The sequence below is a fragment of the Cyrtonyx montezumae genome, unplaced genomic scaffold (genome assembly GCF_038088225.1).
Source record: "Cyrtonyx montezumae isolate F1298 unplaced genomic scaffold, pur_monq_1.0 scaffold_6, whole genome shotgun sequence".
NCBI classification, from domain to species: Eukaryota; Metazoa; Chordata; class Aves; order Galliformes; family Odontophoridae; genus Cyrtonyx; species Cyrtonyx montezumae.
The window spans coordinates 4,013,593-4,028,707 of NW_027072067.1; the positions used below are offsets into that span (position 1 = coordinate 4,013,593).

At 43.6% G+C, this 15,115-nt stretch overlaps 1 protein-coding gene across 1 annotated transcript in view; it reads left to right on the forward strand.

Moving 5' to 3' along the window:
* KBTBD12 (kelch repeat and BTB domain containing 12) overlaps positions 1-11,699 on the forward strand; it is a 30,020-nt gene extending 18,321 nt beyond the window's left edge. Inside the window, exon 6 of the mRNA XM_065749357.1 lies at positions 7,956-11,699. Within this exon, the coding sequence (XP_065605429.1) occupies positions 7,956-8,125 (170 nt within the window). The 3' untranslated portion in view covers positions 8,126-11,699. The remainder of the gene's footprint in view (positions 1-7,955) is intronic.
* The last annotated feature ends 3,416 nt before the right edge of the window (positions 11,700-15,115 follow it).

A 15,115-nucleotide genomic window follows, 5' to 3' on the forward strand; every position in this document is an offset into this window, starting at 1 on the left:
AGGGATGCAACCGAGAGAGGATATTCCAGTTTTACAAAACATTGTAATTTACTTTCCACCAAGTGGAGTTTTTGGAACAAGCTGGAGGCACAGCTGTAGGCTGTGTTTGCTGCCTGCTGAACTCTAAAAGGCTGCTGTGAACACTTGAGTATGAGTGCTTCTCAAAATAAAATAAAAAAAGCAATCAAACCCAAGATATTGCTGTGCTGGGAAGTCTTTGCCCAGGTACATAAGCAGCTGTTTACACTGGATATCTGTCCCCACCTCCTTCAATTTCCCTTTGCACTCATTTAAGCTCACTCTTAATCCAACAGCATAAAAGTTGGTCTAATAAGGATGTTATTCATCTGAATTTTACTTGTGTGTGCACTGTGCTCTGTGTACCTTCCTGTCCAAAGGTACCAAACACATTCTGCTTGCTTTGAATTCAAATTCCAGTTTCCTGCTTTAGCATGGCTTGCCATGCGCTGTCCATTAGCTAATTGTTTATAGAAATTAGTTCATTTTCTACTAAAACCATTATGGCAAATAAGAACCAATAATCTGCACATCTGACTCTCAGCTCTGGTTCGTGTAGCTGAGAGGCATGAGTGTTGCCTGCTATTTGTCAGCAGTGTTGTAGCACTCAGCAAGAGATTCAGATATGTTTAAAATCATTGGGTTTATCCACTGCTTTGTAGTTCTGCAGAGTGAAAATGATAGTCAAGGGTATGAATATTCAGAAGGACCCAATGTGCAGCAGCCAGGCAGCTTTCCACTAATTGCTAAAATATGTTGCTGCATTTAGTGCTGTAGCTATGGATTTTAAAGCAGCCTTTGCAGACTGAGTGTACGGTGTTCTTGTTGACACATCTTATTTCCTTTGCCTTTACATAGCCCTAAAACCTGACACCTGCGCAGGTTGGCAGCTATTAATGTGAAGCTGGGCATGGCAGGTGCAGGCTCATTAGTGGCCCTTGTTGGAGAAGGGTGAGCAGCTCTGCATGTATGCAGCGAGCACTACACACAAATAAATGACTGCCATGCTGTATTCTCTTTCCCTATGACTGCTTCTGAATATTACAAATATTTTTTCCCCAGTGTAAATAAAGAAAGCAAGTGTGCGTTTGCTGGGACTGCTATCAGCTCATGGAGACGTGCATTCATTGACGTGCTGTGGCCTCAAAGAGATCTTGCAGTGTCTCTGGGGGCTGAGGGTGTGGGAACAATCAGCAGGGGTCTGCTTTCTTGGTTGTAGCTTTAGATTATAGATGCTGGTCCCACTGTCTGCCTCAGATTTGAACAGAATTCCACGATATTTAAACTTGATTGTGATTCGAATGCTGTCGTTATTGTAAGCCCATGTGTCATCAGCTGGTGTGCAAAGTGAAGGGACAACCACCTCAGTTCAAATGAGATGCTTTACATGTCTGCTGCTAGTGGCTCGTGCCACTTAAAATGCCTTGTGATTTTATCAGCTATAGCATTTGATGTGGAACCGCCTTTCTCTGAACTGGCTGCTCTGCCATCTTTCTCCAACACGGTTCATAGCAGAGAAGATAACATTTGCTGCTTCCTTCCTCTATATGTTAAAATTCCATGTGAGACCACAGCAGCTCAGCCCGGATCTGCTATTTACTTATCGCTGCTATCAAATAGAAATTCACTTTTTTACTCCAGGGACATTACTGGCAGCAGAAGGAAAAAGGAAAGAGATGCTTCTGGACTTGGAGCACGAGAATCTCAATTTTGTCTGTAATGATAGCTGGGTGATACCGTAGCAGTCTGCTAGCTGTGTAACTCTGATTCTACAGGAAAAAAAGAATAGTATGCTTACCTCAGGTGCACCTTCTGGCCTCTTCTTCCCTATTTACATAAATTGCAATCCATGCACTGGAATAGCAGCAGCACTGCTTGCGGCAGCACAGAGCTGGGTCGTAATTACTGTATTCCAGCTGAGCTAATGAGTTTGCATCTCCATGCCACCCTCTTCTGATAGTGGACTAGCTTAATAGTTATTTATTTTGACTAATCTCCCATAAAGGCTTTTCCCCTCAGCCTCATCCATTAATGTGATTTAGATGGGGAATTGTTGTAATGCCTGTTTTTTTATTACAGTGGTTATGGTACATTACTGGAATCAAATTAAATCTAGACATTAAGAAGTCTGGCACAGTAAATACTAGACTTGTGAAGTTTGGGGGATGAGGTATTGGAAGGAAAGCTGTTTCTCCAGCACCTTCGCATGTTCCCAGCTAAATAAAGCAGAGGGGCAAACCCTGGGCTGCCGATCTGCAGCACTGCTTGCTTCCTTCAGTTAGAATTTACCAGGCAGTGATGAATAATTAAAGTTCTCCTGCCCACAGTTGTTACCATTTACATATGCATCCCCCACCCATGAAATGGATTCGGGGTCCCTGCGTTTCACTCAGCACGGAAATCTGACACACCAATGCTGCGTCTCTACGGGTCCACCCTGAAAAATGCCACTTGAATTCTGTCCTTTCTCTGGAGGGCTGCTCTGGCACCTCTCCGGGGTGCTCCTTCCAGCCCTGTGCTCATTAGCTAGAAACTCGCTGTGGTAAATAAGGCCAGTGCAGGTCAGGGAATTGCTGGTGTGCAGCACCTTCTTGTTTCAGATCCAAATTCAGCTTGCCGCCTGACTGTATTAGCAATTCGGTGGTGCTCCTTGCAAAGGATCATTTATAGTTTATAAAGGGTTAATAAATGATTAACTGATATTTTGATGCATTTTAATTAATTGCTAAGGAGGTCAATAGGTCGTTTAGAAACATGGCTTACAGCCACGTATGACATCTTCCATTGTGTTCATAACTGCCTGCCATGCATACAGTCTAAACATGCTTTATATCGCCGATTAATAATGTATTAGCCCATCACAAAGCATTTAGAAACAGTATCTTAATATGGTTGGAGGCCAGTAATTCTTATTCTGATCCCCCAGCTTTTATTCCCGTGAATGGTGCATTGACTCCAAGAGCGCTGATCCTGCTCTGCTGTGACCCATCATCCTGCCCTCAGCACCAGCAGGATCCGTGCCCTGTAAGGCTGGAGGAGGCCTGGCCTACAAACAATAGATAACTGGAAAGAGTTCAAAAGCTGAAGCAGCTGGATCGGTCCCAAGGAAATCAGTTGAAGTAACTGAATCAGAAGCTCCTTCCTGTTGGCCAGTCTTTATTTTAATTTTAATAGATACTGATTTGTGAGGGAATGGGTGGATAGCAGTCCTGAAGAATTACACAGCAGAGCGAGAGGATAGAAGCCTTGCCTATGAGAGCATAGCTTACCTTACTCCGTGCAGGTGCTTGGAAAACAGCGAGCTGCCATAGCTGTAAATTCAGTTTTTGCTGTGTCTGGTGGGGAATGCTGCCTTGGAACTCGGCATCCTGAAGGCTGGCTAGCATGTTAAACAGCCGAGCCAAGTTCCCCCTCCTGTGTATTCTCTGCCTGCTTCTGCCCACAGGCACAGATGATGGATGTGTGTGACCCCAGCGGGTGCGAGTGAGGCTGGTGGAGCTGGGGGCAGCTCACATGCTCAGATGGGATTGGAGGCCACAGACTTGATGAACTTATTCTTTTTCCTTCTGCGCATCAGGATCCAGTACATCTGGTGATAACGATCTAAATGCACTTTCTTCCTGCTGCGACACAAACATGAATTCCCAAGTCACCTAACTCTACATCATGTAATTATGAAAGCAGCTATTAGTGGTGAGGAAGATAAGTAGCAGAGGCTAATCCCGCATGTTTAAAATCACCGTCTGCTCTCTGGTGCAGATAATGGCATGCAAAACCAGTTAGGAACTAGCACTGGAGGCCGAGCTGCTTCAGGACAGCTCTGGGGTGGCTGTTGTGTAACAAGGACCTGGGAATCCTTGGAAGAGTGCCCTGAGTATGCAGCGTTGGGGACTGGCAGGCACCTTGTGATGTTCTAGTGCTTTTTCCATGTAAAAAGCAAAGCAGCTAGTTAACAATTCAACCACTAGAGGTTTGATGGCTTTTTTCATAAATCAATTAATGGGTAGAGAAGATAAAGGATGTTAGAGAACTGTGCTGATGGGAGAAGAAAAGGTTCTGAGATGACCTGAGAAGTGCCAGGACTGACATCAGCAGGAGCTCAGGAAAGCGGTCTGGGTGAGGATATCTCAGGGTAGATGTCATGGGCAAGGGTCAGATGCGACACCAAGACTACTTCAGGTTGGGTATCAGGAAGAATTTCTTCTCAGAAAGAGTGGTAATGCACTGGTGCGGGCTGCCTAGGGAGTGGTGGAGTCACCATCCCTGGAGCTGTTCACAAATGGTGGAGATGTGGAATTGAGGGATGGGGTCAGTGGGTGTGGCAAGGGTGGGTTGATGGCTGGACTTGGTGATCGTGAAGGTCTTTTCCATCCTTAGTGATTCTGTGATCCTATGATACACCCCACTACTCAGTGTGGTTCTGTGCTGAGGTATCTGGTCCTGCTCTGAATGAACTTACCTAATAGGTACAGCTGGCTATACAGCAGTGGCTGTGCCATGGCTGGGTTGCAGGTGTGCTTGTCCAAAGCTGGTTTGGTTACCTGTGCCCTGCACTGATGTGTGTAGAAGCATCATGCTTTAAGGAACACACTCTCCGTATTTCCTTACTTTTTTCCTTAAGATGAACGCTCATAGAACAGTCAGTGTCAGTGAGCTCTCATAGAGAGATAAAAAAAAAACCCCAACAACCCAGAGTTGTGTTCGTAGTATACTCTGAAGAAAAAACATTTCTCCTCCCAAGCCCAATTTACGAATTGAATGAAGTTAAAAATAAATAAATAAATAAATAAAGGCAGATCAAATATTTATAACATTGCCTGCAGTCATAGTGTGGGTCTTTCTGAGTACGGTCCATCCTGATTTACGGTCGGCCTTTATTCAAATGATGTGAGAAAGCATACAACATAAAATGAAGTCAGGCTCTGTAGAAATAAAAATAAAAAAATCCTTTGTAGAGAATAAATAGCCTTTTCCTTTTGCAAATAGGAGAAAGTCATGTTGCTGTAAGTGCTGTTTTACTGTTTTTAAAGCATCAGGGCTGCAAAGGAAGTTTCTGAAGACTTTTCATCTTCTTGTGATTAAATGATAATGCACAGGAAAATACAGCCTCATTTTGTAGAAAGAAAAGATTGCAAACACTTTGGAAGGGAATGAAATCCCTTCCTTAGGTACAGTGGCTGTCTGGGAAGTGATGCAGAACGGCACTATGTGTGATAGGGAATTCTGTGGCGTGGCTTTTTAAAAGGATTATCTGTGTAATTTCTTTTTGTAGTTGTCTTTATCTCCTTTAAATAAAATTGGCTGCAAAGCTACTGCCTTAAAAGCACACAAACAGATAAAAGAATTTCACATTCTATTTGTATTTGGGTAGATTTTAAGCAGTTTAGTGGAATTAAAGCACAAATCCAACATTATGGTCTGGAATCAGAGGTGGCAAACTTCCAGAATTGGTGATAGACATTACCTCTCCTCTGTCCACACAAAGGGAGTGTGGGAGTGAGGAAGGTTGGTGTCAAAGTTGAGGTGCTTTAGCTCATTTCTCATCTAAAAAAGGGTGTGTGTCATATTTTGAAGCATAATGATCTTGTGAGCAGTGCGTTTCCTTGCATGAACTTTCTTGCACAAAGAGTGCTGCTTCTTTTCATATGAAACAAGACAAGACTGGAGAAGTGATTGCTTCCTTTATTTCAGCTCTGTAACCTCTTTATCTCCCAGGGGTTAAGAGCTAGCTAACAGTCCACATGCTGGAAATCAGAATTTGCAGCGGGGAACCAAACCAGCTACATTATCCCACAAAAAAGGGAAATGAGGGACACAGAAGGTTGTGACTCACCAGAGTCAGGAAAAAACACAGCGAGGCTTGCAAGGAAGGGTTGCTGAGTCTGCCTTTGATATTTTAATTATGATTTTCTCTGTAGTGTCCCAATCACCCAATGAAGGTTTCAGACAGTTCCACTGTTGGATTTCTTTCCTCCAGTTGTCTCATTTTTGTCATGATATATGCCAAAGAAAATCCAGGCATACAAATTTATTGCATACAGGAGATGATCTAATAATAAATCCAGGGACTGGAGCCTCCTGTGTCACAGCTCAGGCCTGTTTGTCTTCATAGTTGTCTCCTAGGAAAAGCCTGCTCCTGTCACAGGGTCATATGGACGCATATGAACTCTTGGCTACTGCCACGTGCTATTTGCTCGTGGGTTCGGTTGTGCCTTCTCTTCACATGCTGTGGGGAATTTTAGAGGTTTGCTGCCTTCTCCCATGCAAGGTTGACGCCTTCCTACCTATTTTCCTATACTTAATGAACTAACAAAGTGCTACAAGGAAACCTTCACCACTGTTGTTTCACTTTCTGGGAATGGAAGAAAGGAATAGAACAAGGACTATTCAAATGAGGCCACGTTCTGAGATGGTATCCTAAATTTGCTAAGCAAGATCTGTGAAGCTCCCAGAGGGCTGAGACCAACAAAAATGTCGCCACAGTTCTGACACAATCAAGGGGAAATTGCTTATGGGCTGCAATGCAGAAACCTTGTGCTGTGCTCCTTTCTTGGGTGACAGAGGGATCAGAGATGGGGAGAGGTTGGTGAGTAGTTTCCTTAGGTAAATGTATGACATGAATTTCCAAAAAGCCAAGAGATCCTCAATTCTCGCAGGTCCTGCAGAAGTGCAGATGGGCACCTCAATAGCTCAGCAAGGCAAAGAATTTCTAACAGAGGAATGAGTGTTTTTTTCCTCATATGATCTCCCCACATCCTAGAACTACTTGTGAAGGAGCACTGGGGTGTCTAAATCCCACAGCTCTACGTCATTGTAACATCAGCAACAATTTTGCTCGGAGCTAAACCACAGTAACACCATCTGGGGGGTTGTAAAACCATGAGGATGCTGTCCTCTGGAGGCATCTGTGATGTTTCCAACCCAAAAAGCAATATATGCCTGCAGATACTCTTCTGTGTTTCACTCTTTGTCAACACTTTTGCTGTCATTTCCAGAGAAGGGCAGTGTCCAAATGATGGGATGCAGCCACAAGATAAGAAGGATTGGACATGAGGTGGTGTAAAGAATAATAAATTATAGAAAAGATATGAATGGGGATCTCAGTGTGGAAAGCAACTTTAAGATGAGAAAGTGGGCAAAAACAAAAGATACTTTTTATTTTTAGGAGATAGCTTGGAGTTGAATACCAACATTGCTGGAGAGTTCAAGCAAATAAAGGCGTTACCTTTCACAAGAAGTTCAATACAGCACTGTTGGTTGACAACTACAGTTCTCTGCTGCGTGGTGATTACTTTTGTTAGTGAAAAGCTGCTTGTCTGCTTTAATGGTGAAGAAAAAATGATGCACTGTATGTAGGCACGTTGTTAACAATAGGCAGTATGTCTTAAACTGAGCATTTGACACTTGATTGCATAATGAGATACCCCCTGCATGCTCCTAGCAAGGTGGGGAGCCTTATGTTTCTATCTGCTGTTCACGGGATGAGTAGTGAATACACTGTATAGGTTTCCATTTACATCAACTTGTTTGCTATATATTAACATTGATTTCCATAGGACAAGAAGCAGTTGCACCAGGGGATATTCAAGTTGAACATTAGGAAAAACATTAGGTGAGGCACTGACACAGCTGTCCAGGGAGGTGGTGGTGTCACTGTCCATGGAGGTATTCAAGATCCACGGAGATGTAGTACTCAGGGACATGGTCAGTGGGCAATATTGCTAGTAGGTGGATGGTTGGACTAGATGATCTTAGAAGTCTTTTCCAACCACAATGATTCTATGATGGATTCGCATACTCCTCAGACAGTGTAGCTGTTGGTACCACGAAGTACCTTTTCATTGCCAACCTTTAAAGAACAGCAATGATGCTTTTGCAAACCTCTTTGATCCTATTGGGCCACAATTCTGATTCCTGCTGTTGCTTCTGCATTTCAGCTCGTCATGAAGTCATCACCAAAGAGATCCTCGAGTTAGATACATGGGAGAACCAGTGGAACGTGGTGGCCGTCAATGTCCTCATGCACGACAGCTATGATGTATGCCTTGTTGCTAGGCTGAACCCACGGGATCTTATCCCACCTCCTCCTGATTTAGTGGACCAATAGATTTTCAAAGGCACTCTGCTTCCAGATTCTGCAGAAAGAGATGAATGTGGAGAGAGAAATGCTGCATTGGCTCTGGATGGAGCCAATGGCTCCGTTCTCTCCATTGGCTAAGTGCCATGGAGAGAGAGAAGCCGGCACCACAAGCTTAAGGACAGAACTGCCTTCAAAATGTGCTTCTCAGATGATGCTTAATTTGCTAGCACTTGTACTCTGGACTTCTGTGACTGAAAGCTGAGTTTGCTAGCCTTGTCTCTTGGTCTGCCACTTAGCTGTGCAAGAAGTAATCTGGTGGTGCAGCCTAGGTGTGCTTCTGGGGCTTATGCCTTAGGCATGGAAGCAGCCTGAGGCTGACCTTGCAGCAGAATACCATGCTTGAAGGAAAGCTGTAGCCAGGAGAAACCCTCTGTTACTGTTCATCCCGCTGAGTTCTGCTAGTCTACCTAGGGGGCTAAGAAATATCTGAAGTCAGCTGATGCAAACCAGGCTGGCTGTACCAAAGCAACAGACTAATTGGGTGATACAGAAGCAGAGGGAAGAAGGAGAAGAGCATTTGTTTGCTTAAACAAAAAGAAAGCATTAGCCAAGGTTCATTAGCCAAGTACACTAGCTACTGCAAACATTATCTAACCCACAGTCAGGACATCCTTTCTTTGGCAGCAGAGCTGAGGCTGTGTTGGTAGAAAACTGGTCTTCTGGCAACAAGTCACAAACGAATTTTCCTTTAGTAATGCTGCACCAAAGATGAGAAGCAGCTCAAATTTTCACATAGATCCTACCTGTCACGAGGCAGAAACTTGTGCGATCAGATGGAGGAGGAGATATAAATTAAAACAAAATAAAGGAGAAACAGTGTTAGCTGCATATCAGCTCTGCCTCTATGGAGGGAGGATAAAAACAGCAGCATTTAGAGTTTATGTAAAGTAGCTGGTTTTATAGAAGTAGCTTTAATGAAAAAACAAGGCAAATTCTGTACCCGTGGAATTGGCTATAAGCGCAGTGAAGAGGGGTAATTCAAACGGTGTTTCTTAAAGCTTTGCTAGCCTTTCTAGGGCTTGAAGACAGGGCTTGAAAGACAGTGAATCATTACCAGTACAGCTGTCCTATTTGAGCTACCACTATTCATCATCTCCTGGTACCTACATCACAGAATAGGTCAGTGATTGCCTGTGCAGTGTGGACAGGAGAACTGGAAACCTCAGTTGTGTTCTTGGGCCGAAACTTCAGATGAAAGTATGATGCAACAGTGAATGTCAGAGGTAAGCATTGTGAGAGTACGTTAGTGCAGAAGAACTATCACAGTCAGCAGGAAGTCGATTTTTATGGTTACAAAAGCAGTCACAAAACTGGAAGGAAACAATTGGCAAAGAAATGAGGGAATCCATCAGGTGGTTCATCTGTAATCACTTGCAGGACTTGCACTTCAGAACATCCCCATTTTCTTTCACAATCACATGTTAGGCTACAAAAATGAGAGTCCTTTTTTTTTTTTCTTTTAACTTGCAATGCTTTTTGCAGATAGAGGTGAAGAGGATGACCCAAAAGCCCTTCCCCAGTCCCGACTTTTCTGATTCATGATCTATTCTTTAAAATATCCAACGGGAATATTCATCTATCATATAAAAACAATTAGCAGGAAGGTCACTGGAGTTTACCTGATAACTGTTATCACATGCTGAGGACTACTCAGATAATAAAGGAGTTGGTGGGAGGAACTGAGGAAAGCGTGCAGAAAATGAGTAAATTGTGAGCCAAAAAACTGATCTCTTTCCTCCCTTTGTTTCCTGGGCAGAGTGAGTGTCACAGCCTAAATGCAGACACCCGTGTCTGTAGCAGTGACATGTCATCCAGTTGTTCTGTTTTCTTTGTTGATATGTGTTATCTGACCAGAGGAGAGCTGTGACAAGAGAGACTCGATTGCTCTGCTCAAAAACATTGCTGTAGATATAAGACTAAAGAGGTGGAAAAAAAATCTATTTAAACATGTTTTTAAACAAAAGCAATAGATTGTTTTCTGACTAGCCATGTAATATTGGAAATACCTTAAACTTCAGTTATTCCTGTGAAGTATAGGCAAAAATGTCTCTGCAGAGCCCTCAAGTCAGCAGGAAGCAGTGTTTGAGGAGCAGCTCTCAACCAAACTGCTGAGTGTTTCCTTGTAATTACTCCAAATTCTCCTACAGTACCTATAGATACACTATCACCTTTTTTGGTTTTCTTCATGGACCACTGAAAAGCCACTTGTCCTCCCATGCATGGAGCATTGCTTTCCTTCTGCCTGCCTGGTCTGGCTGCTGACATGACTTCAGTGTCTCTGTTTCTGTCTGACAGACCAGCACTAAGTATCCAGCAGGGAGTTGTTTTCTTCTTGTTTAAATATCTAGAACAGAAGAACAGTCAGACCAATTTAGATTCCAACTTCTAAATGTCGTGTGGACCCCACTTAGTTCATCGTTTGCCCCCGGGGCGACTACAGTTTCTAAGCTAATAGTTGGAAAGGAAAGCTTGAGGGGAGAAAGGAAGAAGCAGAAAGCATGTTTACTGTGAGGTACCAATATGAGCCAAAATCCTTCCAGGAGTGTGCGAATGTTGCATGTCTGATATGTTCATGGGTAATCTCACATTCCTGGGAAAGCCCTTGAGAGCCTTAATTTCTTCTGTTACGAATCCTAATGTTGCAGAATATGTATTCTCCAAGCTTGTGTGCTTCACTGAAATAATAGTTTACTTCAGCCACTTCCCAGCTGAGCAGCAGTTAGCTGAGCCTTTAATCAAGGCTGCCTTGACATCATCCATAATTCTGAAATGTGAACAAAGCAGTGCTGGCAAGCTAAGGGCTGTGTGAATGAATGGGGGGATTATTAAGCAAAGACATGCTCTTCGGTTTCACTTGAAACACTGAAGTACATCACTAGTTGCCAACTACAAATAAAAAAATATTGGAGAGGTTACTGGTCACATGGTACATGGGGAGTAAAGAAAAAAATGAAAAGCTATGAAAAGCTAATTGAAGCTTTCTATTTTTGGCCCCATTCGTGTTTTCTTTTGAAATTGTCAGTGCATGGCTGATTTCATAAAGATCCCTGTGGGTCCCCAATCTCTGTTTTCACCTGTGAGATCACAAGAGCTGCCTACACATGAACCCTCAAGCAGCTGACTATGCGTTCTCACATGCCACCACTGTGATGGTTTGTGGTTTAGTCCCTGCCTCTGTGCAAGGCAAACACATGCACAGTTTCCTCATGTGCAGTACTGAAATGCATGGGGAAGGTTGTGGATTGTGTTCCAGTTGTATTCTGCCATTCGGGATGCTTCAGCTTGCCAGCAGAAAATCACCTCAGTGCACACAAAGCTGCTGGATACTGCATTCCCAGGTATGTTCCAGGCAAGAGGCTGAGTGAGGTTATAACTGAGCTCCCAGCAACAAAACCTAGAGCTACTCTCAGAACGTTATGAACAGAGGAGGAGCCAAGGTGGGTGCAGTGATGCTTCTGCCACTTCCCAGGGAGAATTCAAGATGTAAAAGGATTGTACCTTGGATCTTAATCTCACATTTTTCCTCTACTCAAACTGTGCATTGAGACCTTGATCACCTGAAAAGCAATGAAAGCAAAGGTGACAATAATACATATAAGCACATAAAGTCATAAAGTATATTTATGCAGGTCTGTATTGTTTTTCTGCTGATCTGGAACTCAATGATGTTCTTTTAATATGGATTTACCTACTGATTACTATCTTAGTTGCAGCGACGAGGTCTCTTTCATAGGCTGCTCTCCTAATGGATTATGGAGCTCCTCTGAAAATTAGTTTCATGAATCATAATGCTTTGAATCCCCAGGTCAGAATTTCAGCTACTCTTTGCAGGTTTCCGTGGCTTTCCCTACAGCTTTTCAAGTGGACTGTAGCTGTAGCTTTAAAGAAAAGCTATTTTCACCCCCAGTTGTGCTCAGCTGGAACTAGTATGCTTGCAATTTACAATCATTTGACATGTTGAGGTTGAAAGCAAAGGAAATATGGGGAAATAGAGAAAATATACATAGAGCTTATACAGAAGTACACTTCCTTCTTTTCCATGTGCTTACTGCCCTGCCTGGGTGTCTGATGGAAAGATTTAATAACCACTCCTGACTGCAGCCGTGGTGAAGGCCATGCTGGGTTATGTGTTTGTGCTGCTGGAGCAGAGAGTCAGCACGGTGCTGAGCTGTGCTGCCTTGCCAGAAGAAATTACCTTCAAACAAAAACTCATTTAAGTGTTCCAGGATGTATACTTGTATGCGTTTTCTATACATATGTATAACATTATTTTTGGAAGTTCTTTACTGACAGCAGCAGAATCCCTTTTTAACACTTACCTGGCAACCTGTCTCTGCATAGCTCATCAAAATACTTCAAATAAAGTGCTGTTCTTTAAATATATGGAACTATTCCAGGCCTCAGATCAAAAAGCTGAAATTCCTTGCTGAGCTATGGAATGGTTGGGGAAATCTTTTAGTCCTGGCCTGTCTTCCTTCTCCAAATCTTTTGCTGGCTGTAGTCCATTACTCCTGAAGGTGTTGTGCAGGTCTTTTCTGTTTCCCTTTACCTTCCCTGCTCCTGCCTCAGCCCATCCACTCCTTCTTTTCCCCTTTGCCTCCCCAGAAGATGGGAATGTCCACCTGGGGTGTTTGCCAGGCTCCTTAGGAGCCCATTACTCCAGCAACAAACTGACTCTGAAGGATGGAAGATGACCATAGCAGGCCTCCAACCCAAGTTCTGTGACTTAGATTCATTGCAAACACAATCTGCCTTCTTTGCGACACATCTGCTTCCTGGCTCTGACCCAGCTGGGCAGGCAGGTGACCCCTGCTCTGTTTGCTGCTGTCTCGCAGTACTATGCTGCTTAGTCTGACATTAAATGCCTTGCATGCTGCGCGTGCCATAGCTGTAATGATTGCAGGCACAAGCCATCATTGTTATCTCTGATTCTTGAACACTAGCTGCTAGAAAAACTGTCAGAAGCACAGAGGGAGGCATCTTCATTACTGCAATATAGCTCATGTCTCCTAGCCTGATTTTCTCCCACAGTTACACTGAAGAACCTGGTGTCTAATGCATCAGGTTAACTATTGGTATTTTTTCTCCACTTTGTCCCTTTCTAGTCATTCTTTACAAGAATGCGAGTGATGTCACCAGCTTTTCTATGAAATCTGCTATCCAAACTGGCCTCCTCAGGCTGGGGGCTTTTCATAATGAGATCCAAGCACAGCCACTAAAATGACAGTCAGTCTCACTACTTTATTTTCCCAATCAGCAACCTCATACTTCATCCATATATAAGGTAATGTGAGAGGAAACCACTTCCCACATACACAAATCCCTGACTCATTCCTTTAGAACGTGGCTGAAACAACTGCAAAATGCCAACATAAAACAGCTCTGATACCCATTCAGTGGGCTCTCAGGCTTCCCAGCAGCAGGAGGAGTGCAGGGGGGTGTTGGCTTATAAGTAGAGCACAGATCTGAAATCCTAGCCTCTGGGTTTTGTTCCTAGCCTTGAGCATCACCTAGGTTCAACCGTGTGAAACGTTTGCAACAGTGCTCGTTACAGAAGGGCGTAAGCTGGAGGGGACTTTAAAAATCTTCCAGTTCCATCGCCATGCCTTGGGCAGGCTGCCCTCCACCAGCTCAGGCTGTCCAGGGCCCCATCCATAGCCTTGAGCACCTCCAGGGTACATCCACAGCTCTCTGGGCAGCCATGCCAGTGCCTCACTGCTCTCTGAGTAAAAAATTTCTTCCAAAAATATAAACTAAATGCCCCCTTTCGGTTTAAAGCTGTTCCCCAACCCCTCGTCCCCCTTATCCATTCGTGTCTGCCCTGATTTTAGAGGAGGTGGTGGCTGTATCGTTACGCTGAGATCTAGAGATCACAAAATACTGTACACTGGTAGAATAATATCATTACTGCACCTCTGCCATCTCCCCGGTTTTAGCTGCAGACAGCATTCAGAGCTTCAGCCCTCTTGGGAAAGAAGACACCGTGTGTCTGCAGCTCACTATGACATTTCATTCACTTCTTCCCAGGAAAACAGCAAGGAATACCGAGCAGTGTAATCTCAGCAAATTGAGAGGTCACTAATTGAGGCTGAATTTAAACAGCAGTAATTAAAGAAGGGGTGTATGTTTCTCAATGCAGGCTTGATTTAATAAAGTATGCTGTTTAGATAGACACAACTGCTCTCAAGCCGACCGAGGGTGGTTTACAGAAGTGTGGCAGATTTACTGGGTAACTGAGACCTGAATTACCTGAATTGATAGGAAAGCAGCTGCTCTGAGTCCCCGGGGGTTTCCATAACCAATCTGTAATGCATTTAACTGGCCGCTAAAAGGCACTGTTCCATCCAAGAAATTGCTTACTGAATATGCAGAAGTGGACTTCAGGATATTGATAACATAAAAACAATGCGGCATCTACTTGCTGAGTTGCTGAATTCATACTGGGGATTGCACTGCCTTCCCCACAGTGTGCATGAGTAAATAATGTTAGCTGAACTGACAGGTAATATCTAATACATGGCACCTGAGAGTCTAAAAATCTTTCAGCTTAAGAAGTTTTGCAGGGAAGGGAACATTTGTAACTAAGGCAGGGAGTTGCACTGGCATTCCCCTGCAGTTCAAAAGTCCCAGTAAAGCAACATAATAAATAAATGCAGTTAGTTTGCAGGACAGGTCTGATCAGAAAGCCGCCCATGTGTTCTGTTTTCTTTTAGGCCAGAAACCCGTGTACAGCAGCTAGTTGGCAAAGATTATAAAAAAAAAAACGTTCAGAAAGAGTTACATGAATAAAAATAAAATAAAAAAAAATAGGGCAGATGCTTCTCTCCCACACTCTGCAAGTCGTAATACTCAGACCTAAGGTCTGCCTAAAAATATCGCCAAGGGCTAAGATCTCACCTTTTGGGTGAGGACGGAAAGGAAACAAAGCATGAGGTGAGGTGTGACAGCCTGGTGATG